The 17,886-nt window shown below is 39.7% G+C and overlaps 1 protein-coding gene across 3 annotated transcripts in view; it reads left to right on the top strand.

The window, feature by feature from the left end:
- otofa (otoferlin a) overlaps positions 1–17,886 on the top strand; it is a 134,582-nt gene that overhangs the window by 47,961 nt on the left and 68,735 nt on the right. For all 3 annotated transcript variants that reach the window (XM_084737211.1, XM_084737213.1, XM_084737212.1), the window contains exons 4-5: positions 9,781–9,880; positions 13,736–13,935. In XM_084737211.1, the coding sequence (XP_084593337.1) occupies positions 9,781–9,880; positions 13,736–13,935 (300 nt within the window). The remainder of the gene's footprint in view (positions 1–9,780; positions 9,881–13,735; positions 13,936–17,886) is intronic.

Here is a 17,886-nt window from a genome sequence, read left to right as displayed (position 1 = left end):
AATTTTATATTTTCTGCTCTATATCATAAAGAAACCAAAAGAGCCCCTTTATTTCCTCTTTCTTTCTTTCTCTCTCGTGATTGTTGTGAAGCTGGAACAACTCTCTGCTTGTATGACAACAACAAGAGTGACGTTATTGCTTCCAACCACAAACCCACACAGATCAGAATAACAAACATGATGAACACTGACAGCAAAAAGTGAGTCTTAATAGCTTTTTCTATTGTTTGTGGTTAGAATTATTACACTATTATGCATGTGTGTGTGAAAGAGAGAGAGAGGGAGAGAAAAACACTGGAGCATTGATGTGTCCATGCTAATCAATACACTCATACAATAAGGTTTCCAAAAGGGTTCTTGAAGGGCTGAGGTTTTTACGCAGAACCACCATCTGAAGGACCCTTTGCTGGAAGACAGAGATCTATAAGGACTATTGAAAGCATGGATATTAAAAGATTTTTTTCTTTCAGTTTAATCATGGGTAATTGTAGCATAGATAGAATGATGGATGACCACAATATAGTATATACGGGATTCAATTATCTTGGCCTCATCTGGAGAATACAGTTCTCGAAGGACAGCGGGGTTCTAGGTGAAACCTTTCTAAAATTCATTAATATTATCCCTCCCCTCCTCCAGGAGCGCATCATAATTAAATCCTCAGAATAACAAAGGGTTCTCTGTAGAACAGCTTGGGTGGGTTCGAGATGAAACCTTTGGAATATATATATATATACGTTTGGAATATAAAAGGATATAAACCTGGGTAGGTTCTAGGTGAAATGTTTGGAATATAAAAAGGGTCTGGATAGAACATCATTAGTGGATTCTACATGAAACCCTTAAAATATAAAAGCGTTCTGGGTTCTACACAAAACCCTTGGAATGTGAAAGGACTCTTGGCAGAACCCCCAGGATGGGTTATTGATGAAACCTTTGGAATGCAAAAGGGATCTGAGTAGAACACCCTTTGTGGGTTTTACTTGACACTCTTGGACTATAAAAGTGTTCTTGATAGAACAACCTGGGTGGCTTCTGTGAAACTGTTGGAATATAAAAGGGTTCTTGGGAGAACCCCCCTTGGGATGGTTGTATATGAAACTCTTGGAATATGAAAGGGTTCTTGGTAGATTTCTTGGTAGATTTCCCTTAGGTAGGTTCTACATGAAACCCTCAGAATATAGAAGGCTTCAGGGCAGAACCCCCCGGTTGGGTTATAGATGAAACCTTTGGAATGTTATATGGCTCGGGGTAGAACACCCTTGGTTGGTTCTACTATACCATATAACCATTTGAATCAAAGAAGGGTTCTCTGTCGAACCTCTCATAGGGGGTTGTAAGCCTTATGCTGAGTTCCAGGTAGAACCCTATGAAAGGGTTCCCAGAAACTAAAAAGGGTTCTCCTGTGGGGGTGAGCTGAAGAACCCATTATGGTTCTAGTTATCACTTTTATTTCTAGGAGTAAAGATCTTATCGTTGAAGACCAGTGAGCGACATGTTTGCTGAGTCGTCTTGTGTTTAATGTCAGTGTGACTCCACAGGTGTCAGGCAGCGCTTGACGTCTCCTCGGCTCATCAAAGGCCAAATCACACACGCCTGTCAGCCGTAATGTTTCCATTTCACACCGTCCTCCAGCTGAGTTACCGGCAGCTGCGCTGGATTAGAGCAACCTTGAGAACAACTCTGTTTGACTCCGAAAAACACTTTACATTTCAAAGCTGCGCTCACCGCCGCTCAGACTCACCTGAGCCAGAGATTTCGTCATAGTCATGCCTCGATTTGTAAAAGAAACTTGAGGCACACAAAGAAAAATAATACAAATTGAAAGGGAAGGGAGCTCTAAATTATAAAGCAGATGAAAGTAAATTGTTTGCAGAACGACAATCAATAATGAATGCCACCTTTTGAAGTGCTAAAAAGTGAGCCTGAACATGATAGGCCCTGCTCAGTTCAATTATTCAGCACATGTACACACGTTACAATGGCTGAAAGGAAATGACAGACCATTTGCTTTTCTAAGTAGCCCTGGACATATTGATCACCACTGTCCAGGGAACTGAAGAGTGGATTATACTGCAGTGGCTTAGTATTTTCAGTTAAAATGCTCACAGTGGGGCTGGGCATTATAGTTCAGGCCTATAAATAATATTGTTAATAATAATATATTTTTAGCCTATTCTGAAATGTACAATATATGTCTGGATATACACATTTTCTCCACAATGACATACCGTAAACTCTCAAATTGTGCAACCATATGATGTTCTTATATATTATTATGCATTGCTGGTCCTAAATACTCTATCAAACATCGCTTATCAACTTTTATATTAACTTTTTTTTGTCTGTTAACTTGCACTGGATATTACTTTTCTCACATCACTGAGCTAAACTACTTCCCCCAGGGTGTGCGGAGCCACTGCATGGCTGGTGTGGAAGACAAAGGGAGAAATAAAAAGTGAAAAAAAAAGTTGAATGAAGATGATCTATAAAGGGGAAATAAACACACAGGAGTTTGCTGATTCTTTCCTGATGACCAAAATTCAACAATCTTCTTTAATCAGTTACATCCAAAATTATTGTTAATGATTGATGGGGGGGGGGGATTTTTTCCAGCTCCTGAAAGGGGTGTGTGCCAGAAAAAGTTTGTGAAACACTGTATTAGATTGATTAATTGATAGACTGATAAATAATCATAAGTAATGTGAATATAATAACAGCTAGAATAGTCTGGTAAGTTTTAATTCATAGTCAGACCTTGCTCCACAGCGCTCAGCCCTGGAGAAAGGTCAGGCTCCACACATTTATATTCTGTTATAAAGGAAAAAAAATGCCTGCCTTATTTGCATTTCTTTAAACCAATCACAAACAGCCTGGGTAGAGCAAAGCCCAGGACACACTGACAGTGCTGTTGCAAAATAGTGTTGAGGGGGAACTTGCTTTGATGGAACATTTGCACATTGGGAGGTGAGCTCTGGCTTTAAAATGACTACATCACTGCAAATGTAGGTACCATTAGCTAAAGGAACTAATTTGCCATTTTCAGTGTGTAGGTGGCAGCTCAGAGGTTGCTCTTCTTACCAGGGAACTTTGAAAAGGTAGATAGCGGATGCTGTGATAGTGCTTGAAACAAGCAACCAATGGCAGACTTGTACCCATAGTGTGCATCCGCAGAGAAAATTACATCACTTAACTGTCCTGCAGCCTTTATAACAAGGAAATAATGACAACACTTATGCCATAACACAATATTACAATATCCAAAGTCAATGGGATTAGTCTAGTCTAACTAAAGTAATGTAACTCCTGCTAGTCACTAGTTGTAAAATTTTAATGACAGTATGGTCATCTGCTCTATCACACTTTAATTGATATTCTAATATATTTGATATATTTCCCAGCCCTGGCACAGAGGTGCAGAAGTTTCTGTTCATCTTCAAAGAAAAAGTTTGCTACACAGAACCACTGATATCCATGCAGACCTTCTTGAGTCACGTCAAGCCTGCAGAGTTGAGCGTGGAGTAATTCAGTGGAGAGCCTGGCAGATATTCACTTTCACAAAGAAAGCATCTGCCGGCGCCTGAGGGGAAGCACATGCTTTTTTTTTTATTTTATTTTATATAACTGAGATTCAAAGTGAAGTCAGGTTCGGGAAATATAAATTTACCTCATTATTAAGTTTTGAAGCTCTGCTGACAAATGTAGCCCCACTTTCTGCACCAGCTCAAATTCATCATCACCAACTCCAGAGGACAGAAAAAGTTGAGGACAGAGATGGAAAAGAGAGAGAGAGAGACAGAGAGAGGGGGAGGAGAGAATACATTTCCTGGAGAATATGCGTGTGAGTGCTGGCAAGCTGCAGCCGCTGCTTGAAGGGCACATACTGACACTAAAAGCTGCATTTACGGGAGAAAAAGCAGGTGCTGTTGCTCTCAACTTAATATAGCTCATGAACACGAAAGAGTACCTCAAACGTACCAATGTTCTCTGGCCCCTCAAACTTATAATGCTAAAAAAAACAAGGTGCATGCTGTACTAAATGCTTAAAGGGGCTTTCACATAGGGACCTGAGCCTAGACTGTATCTAATGTGAAAGCAAACGGTACCAAAACAAGGAAGTGGACCGCTAATGGTGTCTTGCAATTGGCTGGAACAGAACAGCATTACTAATGTGTACACTGACGGAGTGCTGCAGTTGCACTCAGGCACTGTACCAAGCCATCATACCAAGTGTAAAAACAGATTGAGACAGCAATAAATAAAAAATGCTACGGTGAGGAAATTTTCCCCCCGGTTAATTAACTCAATAAATGCAGCACCACTGTTACTGATTACATTTTACAAGAAAAGCTATAAGCGATGATGGTCAACATCTGTGACCTCTTCCCCTTAGGTTGAACAAAACGAATCGTCAGTGGGCTTGTTCATTGTTGCCAGGTCTGTCAAACATCCCCCCCAAACACTGACCCCAACAACTGTAGCTGATGTCCACAGGCAAGTTGTAAAGTGATGTCATACCTGCCAACATTTAGGGGGGGACATACTGTCCACAGCTGCTATATGCTGTATGAAACACTTCTCCTTCAGTTCAAGAAATCCTTGCAGCACCTGAAGGCAGCAGGATGTGTTAATAAATCTGCAGCCTGCGATATGTGCCACACAAAGCGCGGTGCTATTATGCATGGCCACAGTAAGCCTTGTCAATAAAGGAACAGTTTGTTTGTGCATAAATTAACTTTTTTGACCATTTTTAACTGCCATTTTCACATCACATTATATCATCTTGGCACATTACTGAAAACGTAAAACATATATAAAAACGTAAAACACTAAACAATAAAGAAATACATTAATTTAGGTTGAATTAACAAGACATCTCATTGTTTTTATTTCCTCTTATCAGGAAAACAACATAGGACATTTTAGCCTACTTCATAAATGAGACAAAATAAGTGCATTTAGGCAGAATTAACAGGTTAAAAAAATTAATTTGCAGAACTGTGTTTTCTTCTGGGGTGGACCCAAATAAAATGTCCTGTGGCCCACCTATAGGTCACGACCCAGTCTTTGGGAATGACTGTATTAAACAACATAATACACAACTCTGTTTGTTGTTGCATCCCACAACTGTTTGGAGCTGGAGCTCTTTATTATCGCTCTTCCAGCAGATTTCAGTCTATACAATCAAATCCATTTGTCAAGTAACCTCATGTCAGGCAGCCATTAGCCTACAGCGTTACGTTTGAGCGACTCCTGCTACTTTATGCTGTGACTGTAATTTCTATTCAGTGTTTAAGTTTGATTGATTTTGTGGGCCAGGTCGCCTTGAGAAGGCAGGAAGTTGTGTGAAGTCATCCAACTCTCTCTGGCTGTCAGTTTATATTGTCCTGTTGGGAAGATCATCATTTGCTGTGATCCCTGCAGATTTTTTCTGTGTGTGTGTGTGTGTGTGTGTGTGTGTGTGTGTGTGTGTGTGAGAGAGAGAGAGAGAGAGAGAGAGAGAGTGTGTGTGTGTGTGCCAAGTGGGAAGTTATTGATTGTATGCCCTTGTTTTATAATATTACCTCTCCCTGCGGACTCATATCCAGCTAAGTGATTGTGATTCCGTTCATCCTGATGATTGTCTCGTTGCTTCATTGTAATATGTATTATCCTGTCTGACATGTTTGCACTGAAATGAAAACGCAGCTGTATTTGCAGTCCACATGCTGGGGTGTGTGTCTGCGTGTATGTAAATAGAGCTAGTGACCATTATAATAGAGATGATATATGGCCGTGGCCCTGTGTGGGCTGTGGGCTCTGTGTGTGACTGATTACTCTGTGAACACCACACCGTTTTGGGGGAAACTCTTTAAATTATTCACCAGCTCTAATTGGCTCGCTGAATGGGGACTGTACTGGGTTTCTTCCCACTGCTACATTCTGTGAAGGATCCTTAAGCAGCATAGAAATAAACTTTATGTCTAACAAGCTTACAGGCAGGGTTGGGATGTATTCAAATACAGTTACATATTACTTGAGGAAAAAATGCAATTTGTCACTTAACCTAAGTATCACAAGACTGAAGTAAGGTAATTTGATTACTTTCTGTTACTTATGGGTTACCTCAAAACCAAATATGGTGAAAGTGTTATCCTAATAGAATGTTTCATGTTTGTTATCAGGTTTATTTTTTGTCCAGCTATTGCAGTAATTACATGTACTTTGTTAAAAATGCTATTCTAACGCTCAAACTTTAAGTTGACTAACATATAACTCCCACAACACCATCTTGGTCACCAGCGTCAGTCCCAAAATATTTTTAAGTAGTAGCAGTATTGATAAGTCAGCTAGCTAACTGGATTTCTGTGTAGCTAAAGTTAATTGTTGGTCTGTGTTGCTAATGTTAGCAGTTGATCTGTGTAGCTAACGTTAGCAGTTGATCTGTGTAGCTAATGTTCATCTTTCCTGGAAATGTTGAGTTCTTGGTGACGGATGACAGTATTTTCACAGCTGAAGTCAAAAACTGTCACTGTTCTTTGAAGTCATTCCTGTTTTCTTATTGCAAGAAAACCAAAATTTTCACCTAGTGAAGCATGTTTTCCCTAAAGGTAATGATTTTGAGCTAGCAGCTGTAAGATTAGCTGGTTTCACTGAGACCACCGTGGTGTTGTGAGAGTCCTTAAGTGTTATAATGTGTGCACACTGCACATGGTATAATGTTGTTCTTTATTTTAAAATGTATTTTAAAATTGTAATCCTGCTAATAATCCCTATTTTTCTAAATGTATCTGTAATCTGATTACATCTCTTTTTTCTGTATCTTTAATGCATTAGTTACCTTTTTTTGTAACTTAATTATGTAATCCTGTTACTCTCCAAGCTACTTATATATAGCAACAACAATCAGAGTCCTATTCTGTTGTCCTTTAAATGTCCAAATTTCCAATGTCCTCCAAATGAAGGTCTGCCTTAAAGACTTTGGATTGGCTTGGTAATAGAGGTGCTGGTTGTTTCCACCCAGTTTTAGCTGCAGAAGCTGTGAGATTGTCCTGAGTCTCCCCTGAGCAAAGCATTTAGAGACTGACTTATGAGTCTACTGGTTATGTGATGGTTTAAAACCACCGTTAACTGACAATATAGCTCTATATTCAATAAATTTGGTTTAATTATCCTGAAAGAAGGACTTTATCTGACAAAAGGCACCCATGCTTGTTTGGTTTACAGGCACTTACTGTAATATTGGAGCTTTCAGAAAACAAACTTGTCATAATTGTGACTTGGATGAATGCTATTTGCAAATTCGTAATTCCAGTAACGCTGATATGACAATAAACACAGCATAATTGTACTGAAATAATCCATTCCATGAGGTTTTGCACAAAGAAATAGAAGCTGCTGGTGCACATTAATCTTTCAATGTACCTAACTAGTCCTAAATTAAGTGAACTTAGCAATTTAATTTGTACAAGTGTTTTCTTTCAATACAAATTTAGAAGGAAAAGGGAAAAATTAAAGTTAAATTCAAAATGTGCTGTACATGCTGAGGTTGGAGCACTGAGTCTGTGTAGCCTTGAGCTTTGCTTTTAAATGAAAACAAACTGTGAACTTCTCTTTTTCCTGCAAACTCTTAGAAACAACAGGCTTTAGAAAATAAACCTTTTCATTCAGTGCGGCGGGTGAATGAATGGTGTGCGAGTCTTTATCCATTTAGTTACTTGTCCTTGGGGGCATTTATAAGAGCTTAAGAGAAGTGGCTGAGAATTCCTGCCTTCTGCTGAAATGTGCTGAAACCTTTGGGGAATTAGTTCTGAAATGTTTGCAGACATGAGTTGCACAATACAGGCTTTAGCAATATGTTATTTAGCATTGCCTTTGATGTGCCACAGGCAATAACAATTTAGCTAACTGCAACACCAAATCTATTCTTAATGGTGCTTATTGTAGTATTTCATGAGGCAGAACACTACTGGATTCCACATAGGGTAGGTAGGTTTCAGTCAGCTGGTCTGAGCTCTTGTGCTGGGAGCAACAAATCAAACCGACATCCAGAAAGCAGCCAAAGCTACACAGTGTGAGATCAGTAGAATGAGCAAGTTTCCCAGTGTTAGCAACTTTTACAGGGAAAGTTAGAGTGTTAAATTTTAAGTGCTAACTAGGTAACCAGCAAGCTAACAATTGATGCATTTTGCTAACATTATCTAAGTTAGTGTATGCAACTAATGTTTTGCTAACTTTAGTTACAGATGTAACTAGCTTTTCAATGAAACAAGCCTAGCTCATAGCATATCTAAGCACAAGAAACAGGAAAACAGAACATTGGTCCAAGTTCTGCTGGCCACCAAGCATGCTCAACTGGGGCAGGACTTCTGAAGGGTCAACTGCGCAATAGAAACAAAACGAGGACTCACTCATTAAAATATGTCTCTATTGCGCTACTAGGTGTTCCAGAGTACCTCTGTGAAAAATAATTTCTATAGAACTTTAACATTCACATTTACTGTGTTATTGTGATGACTGTGGTGCACAAACACTACAATTTAATAAATAAAAAAACAAGGAGCAAAAAATAGTGAAAAAACACACAAAGTCACATAGGAACAAAAACTGAAATAATTTCAACTTTGAGCACAGCGCTTGGTTCGAACAATGTGCCACACCAAGGGTAGCACCTCCGTCTAGTTGGGTACAGCTACTCTCCCCATAGGAAAACAATGGCACAGCTAGTGCAGAGCATTTTTTATATTTTTTTTTTATCACTGATCATGTGTGGTTAACTTTACTCCTTCAGTTCTGGTACCCATCGACACAGGAAGGCATGTTCAGCAGGTTATGTGACTTATAACACTATGATGTAATCATGACATTGGCACTAAAAGGATCTATTTAAAATAGCATGTAGATCTTAAGTATTAACGCTTTCATATTATTAATTAAAAAACTTGCTAAAATACTTGATTCTGATTGGTCAGTTACACTATTTAAAAGTTTGTTATTTCTGCACAGCAGACCATTGCTATGAAGAACAGACTGTTGCTATGGATGTAGTTCTGATCATAGCCTGTGGAGGAGCAATAAAATAATTTTTCATTTATTTCAAGTAAGTAGCCATGTAATAAGTGGGATAATGTACAGTGAGCAGGTCATTATTGTGAAATAAACCCAATGTCCTGCATTATTATTTCAGGGTTTATTTCACAATAATGATATGTTTGCTGTACATTATCCCTCATATTTATTGTTTATATCAATTCCATGTTCTGCAAATAGCAAAACAAAGAGGAGGATTGATTAAGTAAAATGTACACTTCTGACAGCTGTGTACAAAATAAGGCCAACAAAGAGGAAGAATGATTGACTGTGTGTGTATATGTGTGTGTATTTGAGCTGCTTTCTGCAGCCTTTAAATTGCTTTGACGAGTGACATACTGTAGTGAGCAGGCAACAAAGGCAGTGCGGCACTTTCTCAATGTCTGTCACAGCACATATCCATCATCACCCACCACACAGCAGCCTGTTCATGACTCTGTCACTGACACACACACTCTCACCTGCACACTGTGAGACGGTGGGGTGCAGAACAGATGCTTTTGGTGAATGAAAACAAACTATTTGTCGGTATTTATTAGTGTAACAGAAAAAGTAGATAAACTTGTGAAGTGACAATGAGACATTAGGTTTACACAGAGGAAAACGTTGCTGTCAAAGCACAAAAATACCATATAACACATCAGTAACCTCATGTATTGAGTTCATTGATTTGTGTTTACAATGCGTGGCTCTGTTTGTGTTTTTCTGCAGGCTGGTGGGGACTTTCTGTATGGTGCTTCAGAAGGTGGCTGAAGAGGGACACCTCGAGCTGACCGACACACTTATTGACGATAACAACACGTCAATAAAGGTAAAGCTAAACACTGCTCTCACACACTGGAGTGTTTGCAGTCTTCAGGGGTAACACCATGAGAAGGTGAAGATTTTTGAGAGCCTGTTAGTATCTCTGTACTACAGTATGTCTTGGGAACATTTAATGAGCCACACAGTTACGGTTTTTGTAGTTGGTGTATTTGCCCCAAACAATCAATATACCAAATGAACAGATGGCAGCTGTAGCTAGTTTGTTAATTTTGGACTTGAAAAGATAATTACACATTTTGGGACAGCTGTAACACAGACACAGTGTCTTAGAGCAGCAGGCTGTTTTTTACTCCAGTGGAGAAGCGTTTGTAACTTTTTGTATCTTATTGTTATTCTTTTAGCTAATGTGAATTTAAGAAAATTAGCTGGTGTTGTGTTGAATGGATAATAAGATACCAGACTGTATGTAGGCAGACAGAAGTAGGACAAAGTCATTGTTTTGTCACAAGTAAGTCTCAAGTCTTTGCACTCAAGTCTCAAGTCAAGTCCTAAGCTTTAATCTGTCTTTTTTTCAGCTTTATTGCCGTAACTTTCAACACCTATGATAAAAATACACTTGTAGGCAATAGTAAATGAAGATGTGGGGCTGGAATTAAAGAGCTGTCAGAGATAGTCGACATTCGACATGTAGCTTATATAACAGCAGTTTCCCATCAGAAAAAGTTGTGTGACAGCAAAGTAAAGTGGTGAAAATATTTTAAATATGGCATACACCTAAACTGATGGTGAACCTTTTTTAAGTGACAAAAATACCTTTTGTTGCTGTTAATTTCTTAGCTTCTGTGCTTCCCCAAACTGGGGGCATCCTAACTGCCATATGCTGGCAATACGTACCTTATATAACCCCGCTACAAATAAACAGACCTAACAGCAAACAATAAAATGATAGGACTCATCTTACAGTGGTAGAAATGAAAAGAATCTTATGGGATGGCATTATGCGTTCACAAGCAAACAGAGGAACCGTAAATGGAGAAATCAATCTTCCAATTGACCTGCAGCGATAGCAATAGGAGCAGTAACAGCTATCATCTGGAATGTAAAGGCACCGGCGTTCAGCGAGGATCTGATGGAAATACAGCTGTCTCTTAGCAACATCAGCACATTATGATGCTCGCCATAATCATTAATCCAGATTTTCTCTATTGATTGTTTAGAACAGCTGAGCAGCGTAAAGGTATGTGGTATATGAGTATGAGGACGATTTTGCTGGTGAATGTATAATGTAGTAGTGAATATGTATGTGTGAAAGAGAGCAGTCCATTAGGGTGTATAACCGTTTGAGGGTATAACGCGCCCTGGGGTACAAAATTGTGTTAGTGGAGCAGGGAGTGCTGATGTGATGAAGAAACGCAGCATGGGACAGCTTTAGGGCTTACACACACACACATGCTCACATACACTGACACACGTGCTCGTGGCTTCTCAATGAAACACATCAAAGCACAGACACACACACACACAATTAAGAGAATTTCGCTACTGTACATCCCTGCAGGAAGAAACCGGCGAAACTAAATCCAGAATCACCTGAGAGCAACAATTGTACCTACAACTGCACTGGTGTGGTTGCCATAGTGACAAATCCAACTCCTCGTGGACTACTTGCGGAGTTGTGAGGAAGAGAGAGCGATGGAGAAAAGAGGACCGGGAGCCCCGTGTATATTCTCTCCTCATCTGTCTCTGTCAGTGGAATAAATTGGCCGCTCCGTAATAAAGATGAGATCATTGTCAGGAGGATAATATTTGTCCAAACTCGAGTTCCCAGAAGACGCCAAAGACAAACTACGGTGTCACCATTGTTTCTGGCCTGGATTAAACTAACGTTTACTGTCAATCTAAATTCCCCCAGCAAATACCGGGGAGAAGATATGATTTATAGTCCTGCTAAAGTTTGTTGCTGAAAGCATGGATTGCTACAGATAAGTCAAATGGGTCAAGTTTATTAGGATTCATCCTCTGGGTACCATGATTGTCAGTAGCCTGCAATTTATATGGCTATCCATCTCAGAGTTTTTGATAATATCAGTTTGACCAAAGTGGTGGAACGACTAACAAACAGACAGACCGACTGCTGGCATGACTCAAAATCTAGGATAAGGTGATAAGTAGGACTGTGACAATAACCACGTGACCGCATGACTGCAATACTGCAATAATGCAATGTATTGCATGTGTTTTGTAGGGTCGATCTCATGTAATTCCACTGCGTAATGCATTTGAGATCAGCACTATCACACACAATGAGTCAGGAGCACAGCCTCTGATTGGCATTTTGGGATTGCCAGTGGATGGCTAACAACATGTTAACAACAAGAATACAAATTCATACATAATAACAGAAGACATTCAGTGTTTGATTTATCATTATGGATGTATTTTATAATATCTCTAAAAAGACACTGTAGTTCAAGGCTGGATTACAGCACTTCTGAGAGTCTCATGAATGCACTGGAGTTGAGTTTGTAGGCACAAAAGTAATGTTATTGATAGCCCTCCCTGCTCAGCTTATTACAAAGCTAACCCCCTTCACTTTTCCAGCAGTTTGGAAATAACAGAGACTTTTCTTGGTCTTGAGTAGCTGCAGCATTTATTAACTGTTACACTGTAAACTATACTGTATATATACTGTCTGATACTTTACTGCTGACCTGCAGACACAGTCACGCACTGCCCTACTCCTTAAAGGAGCTAGGACATCAGGACATCATGCTATTATTTAAGTCCATACCATCACAGCTTTAAAACATATAAAGCAAATATTGTGGTTTTGGGTTTAGTCATTTCCTGTTTTCTTTTGAAGTCTTCCCTTATGTGATTTGTCTTCACTTGTCTTTGTCTGTTTTCCCATCCTTGATTTCTCATTAGCTTCCCCTGATTAGCCTCCCTCTGCATTCAGTGTAGTGTCTGTCCCCTCTTTAGTTGGTCAGTGTCATTTGTGTCAGGCATCTCATCTCTTTCCCAGTTATTTGTGGACTTTTACCTTGTTTTGGATTATGGATTTTGACAGCTTTTGTTTCATGTGCTTGGACTACCTTTCCTTCCCCGTAAGCCCATTGTATATTTTCCTTTCGTTATTAAAACTTTTGAACTGCTCCTGTTCTGCCTCTGTCTGCATTTTTTGGGTCCATCTAGTTTTGTTACCTTGCTTTACACAGGACCTGAAGGCAAAATATGCGCAATTTTCCTAAAACAAAAACCAATGCATATATTCATACAAAAATACTCACCAGAAATGTGTGATGGTGCCTGCATTTGCAGAGAATCCACCATCCAACTGTACCGTATTATTTTCTCATTATTTTGCTGTGATCAGGATGCTTTGCTAACTCAGTATTTGACATCCTGGGAATGAGACTCAACAATCAACTATCTTTCTGGTGCCTTTACAAACAGCACCTGACAAATCCCACTGATTCTGGCTTTAAAAGATAGAAAACGTCCACAATTGATAAACTGGCAAGTGTACTTGGCAGGTCTGTGCTCCTCAGCCTTTATTAACGTGATTTAAAATGATCTTGACAGCTGAGGGAGTGCAAGCTATGACGGTCATGATAGCATTCTGTTATCTTGTCAGTCAAACACATCATATCAGTGTCAGGGACATTAAATGTGTTGTCAATCCAGGCGGGAGGAGGAGTGTTTAGGTAGGAGCGTCTAGAGTAGAAAATGGAGATGAATAATTTGCCAGCTTCTATTATTAAAAAAGTTATGATGCGCTGAGCTGAAATCATAGCGTCAAAATTCAACAACTGCACAGTGACCTTTATGGAAGTGAAGGTTTATTAGCTCCCTGGTGATAATAAAAACTTGTTTTAATTTGCTTTTGTTCTGCTTACAGACCAACGTTACCATAGAGATCAGATACCAGTCGATGGATGGCACAGTGGGAGTGTGGAGCGACGGTGAGTTCCTGGATGTTCCTGACGACCGTGACGGGATGTTTGCCTTTGAAACCGACAGCTTGCTGTCAGGACAGAGCCACGGTTCAGGGACGTCTCCTGGACGATCCTTACAGGGATCCATCCCGACCTTCAGGAAGTGAGTCAAACATACATACTACTTCCATGACGACGCGATTACATTACGTTACAGTACATCAGGCTGTGAAATGTTGTTGGTTTGCTTCAGAATATTAATTCGATGACTCTCCACAACAGCAAACAAGCCGTGCTGTTTTAATTATGTATTTCAGTTTTTAAGAGACCATCAACAGTAATGGTACTACTGAAGCACACATGGGCTGGAAAATAACTTGATCCGGGATCCAGCATTCACACGCTGATGAGGCTTCATGCTGTCCAGCTGAGGTAACATCTGCCACTGATGTGGAGGCCCTCATGTAGAAATCCTGTGCTGATAATAATGAGCAGAATCACCAAACAATGTAGTGGCCAGACAGCGATGCCCAAACTCCACAGTGAGGAGAAGATTTTTGCAAAATCATCTATGATCTGCAGAGAAATATATGAATCAGAATGTAGAGTTTACTCTGTAAACATGTTGGTGTGATACAGTCATGATGCAGATGTTGCCAAATTCAATGTTTTGTGCGAAGTATCAGTAAAGTAATCAGTGCAGTTGGAAGGGGCTATGAGTTATGTTGCAAACAGGTATCATTTGATATTTGTAAGGCTGGCTTTACACTGTGAAACTTTAATGCAGCTTTGGTTGGTTGAAGCCTTAGGTGAAACTAAGTTGTAGTTGAGTTGCGTGGTGTAAAGTCCTCTGCAACACATTTCTAAGTCAGCACCAACAGTTGCAAAATTCTCAACTTTGTGAAACTAGTTTCAGGCAACATCCAAGGTGATTTCACTAAGGATGAAAAGTGAATGAAAAAAGATTAAGTTTATAATTACAGATGATGTGTGACGATAAAGTCTGGACAGAAAGTCTTTGGAGCTTGGACTCTATAGGGAGATTTGTAATCAAAGGGCGTCTGCCGTGAGCAGCGGCAGAGATAAATCCCCCCATGGAGTCCAGACACTGGTGGTGGTGGTAGCTGAGGACTCTGCTGAGACTGGGAGGCTGATGAGGCTGAAGAATCTGCAAAGACTGGGTGGTGATGAGGAGGTCGAGATGTGCATAACAGCAGCATGAAGGCACTAAAGGTGGAAAGCAAATCATATTTAAAAAGACTGCAGAAAGATAATGGGCTAATGATGAAGGTGTGTCGCTGTGCTATTGGACAGATGTGACCAGCTGATGAGAACAGCTGGTGACACAATAGACAGCCCCAGACAATGACAACAGAAATTATGAGTGAGCATGTGTGAGAGGAGTGAAGGGCAGAATGAATGAGAAATAAACTACAAGCCTAAGTATGCAAAAGGATATTCCTCTGACTGAACTTTTACTATAGCTTCATTTCAACTTGGCAATGACTTATGAGCAAAATTAGCAAAATAAGAAAACAGAAGTTGGTCTTTCAGAAGCAGATTATCCTCACGGGCGTCATGCAAGATTGGTGACCCTGTCAACAAACAAACGTGAGTAAGGCAAAATCTGTTTACATTGCAGTTAACAGGTGACTATTGTTACTGCTAGCTTAGTTACAGCTATGCTTTAATTTAAAGTTTTGATGAGAATCAGAGCTGCTATATAAAATTCAATCACATGTCAAACTACAGTTACATACTGATGTCAGAATGTGGCAAGAAAGAGCAATTTATTAATTTATTTTCCGTGGATCAGAGGGCAAAGTAACTCACTGGAGGCTCATTGGATGAAGCTGAACAGAGTGTGAAATGATCCATTGGTCTGTCTTTGAGGAGCCAGTGGGTTGTGTTTTTTTTTCTTAAAGCGTATCACTAATGATTAATGCACCAATCGTTCTTTTATTCTCCTGAAACAAAGTAGCCAGCCACTGCCAGAGGAAAAACAATGCAGCACATCTAAAGTGATGTTATCCAGCAAGAAAATGATACAAAATGAAATACCAAGAAATGTAGTAGTTTCAGATTATTATTTTGAAGAATGACCAATCTAGACAGCTTATTTTAGTTAATTTAGTTAAACTGTGTTGCATGAGATGTAGGTGTGATTATTTTTGAATTCTTTCGTGTAACTACCAAGCTACATGGAATTTGCAACTGTTCTCATAATTATCTCATAAGACTGATTTTGGCACATCGGAAGTGTGATTATTATTAAAGTGTAATTACAGGTGCCAGCAAATACTACTGCATATGTGAAAAAAGTTGTACAAAGCCTTTTGTGGCTCCACAGGGAGCTATAGGAAGTCTGGTGAATTGATTCAAGTGATCTCACTTTAGTCAGCATTGGTTGGGGCTGAGGAATTACAGGTTTACTGTAATTAATGTAAATAGACGGAGTACTCTTTTTAGTGTCCAGAAATGTACAGGTAGATGTGTTTAAGCCTAGTTGATGTCAACCTCACGGTGTCTTTCATAGAGGCAACATTTTAGGAATTGACAGAGATTTTTCTTGACAAATTTCACACCAGCGCTCACAGGGGTAAAAATAATGCAGTGGGATTTTAAAATGGATTTTGTTGGCACTGTGGAGATGTGAACTTTGCTTGTCACTTTGCCAGCATTCACATTGAAATGAAAAAGGGAAAACATTGTGGCTTAAGTTGCACGTTCTGTTCATACAGTTTATAATGCATTGTATATGGTAGTTCATAATGGTAGTCAAGTCACCCTGCTGTACAAGGTTTTATGGATTTAGTATGAAAAACTGTATGATGCTCTTCCCTCCGGGCTGCTCTTTTCCTCTTTGCCCTGTTCCTTGCTCCTCCCCAGTGGTTTGCTTGTCGTGTTTTTGCTGAATGCTATGTGAAACAATCTGTGGGTGGTATCGATTTCCACTGAGACTATCTGCATGGCCAGACCTCCAAGTCCATCATTATTCTGCATTTTGAATGGGTGTGTGAATAATTCTGTGTGTGGAGCTGCATGCCGTCGTGTGTGTGTGTTTTTTTGTTTTTGTTTGTTGACACCGAACGCCTAAGACGCACTGTCTTACGGCCTAAAATTAAAAACTGTTCATGGTCTGCCAATGTGAGACCAAGCAGCCTGAGGAAAACAAGAAAAGTTGACTAATCTAAGTTTTAGAGCATCCCACGGGTGTTATATAACAGATACAGTATTTGGATTTGGTCGACAAAGGAAAAAAGAGCTGAGGAGAAATACAGTAAACGGGTTCAATAAAAGTGGGATGAGCGTAGTCACCGAACTTCTGAAGCTAAAACTCATATTCAGCATGTAGTGTGTACCTTCAGCACATCCATTTACAAACCCCAAAAATGTTGGAACACAGTGTAAAAAAACAGAATGCAATTATTGGCACATACTTTTTGACCAATAATCAATTCAGTACAGTACAAATACAATATATTTAATGTTCAAACTGATAAACTTTATTGTTTTTTGAAAATGTACACTCATTGTGAGTGTGATGCCTGCAACACTCACTGAATGTTTGGAAACCAAGGACAAATTATTTGTTGTTTTGAAAGTGAAATTCTTTCTTTCTTCCTTTCTCATTCTTGTCTGATTTACAACTTCAGGTGCTCAAGAGTTCAGGGTCCCTGTTGTTGTATTTTTTGCTTCGTAACGCACCACACATTTTCAGTGAGACAGGTCTGGACTGCAGTCAGGTCAGCCGAGTCCCTGAACTCTTTTAGTCATTTTCTTACTGAAATAAGCAGGGATCTCTCTGACAAAGGTGTTGTTGTCTGGATCGCAGCATTGTTCCAAAACCCGTATTTGCCTTTCAGCATTAATAGCATCTTCACAGATGTGACAGTCACCCATGATGCCACGGGCGCTAATACAGCCCCGTACCATCACAGGTGCTGACTTTTGTACTTTGCAGCTGGTAAAAATCTGGATGGTCCTTTTCATCTGTAGCCCAGAGGACACGACGTCCATGAATTCCAAAGCATTCCCAAGCACATATAGTTAATATATCCGTTAATGCCACCTTAGGGGTCAAAGGTCACGGTTTTCACCTTTTCCTCTTACA

This window comes from Lutjanus erythropterus, chromosome 15, assembly GCF_056507025.1.
Source record: "Lutjanus erythropterus isolate fLutEry1 chromosome 15, fLutEry1.hap2, whole genome shotgun sequence".
Lineage (NCBI taxonomy): Eukaryota > Metazoa > Chordata > Actinopteri > Lutjaniformes > Lutjanidae > Lutjanus > Lutjanus erythropterus.
The sequence above is the reverse complement of the archived record's forward strand: the minus strand, read 5'-3'. Positions and strand labels throughout refer to the sequence as shown.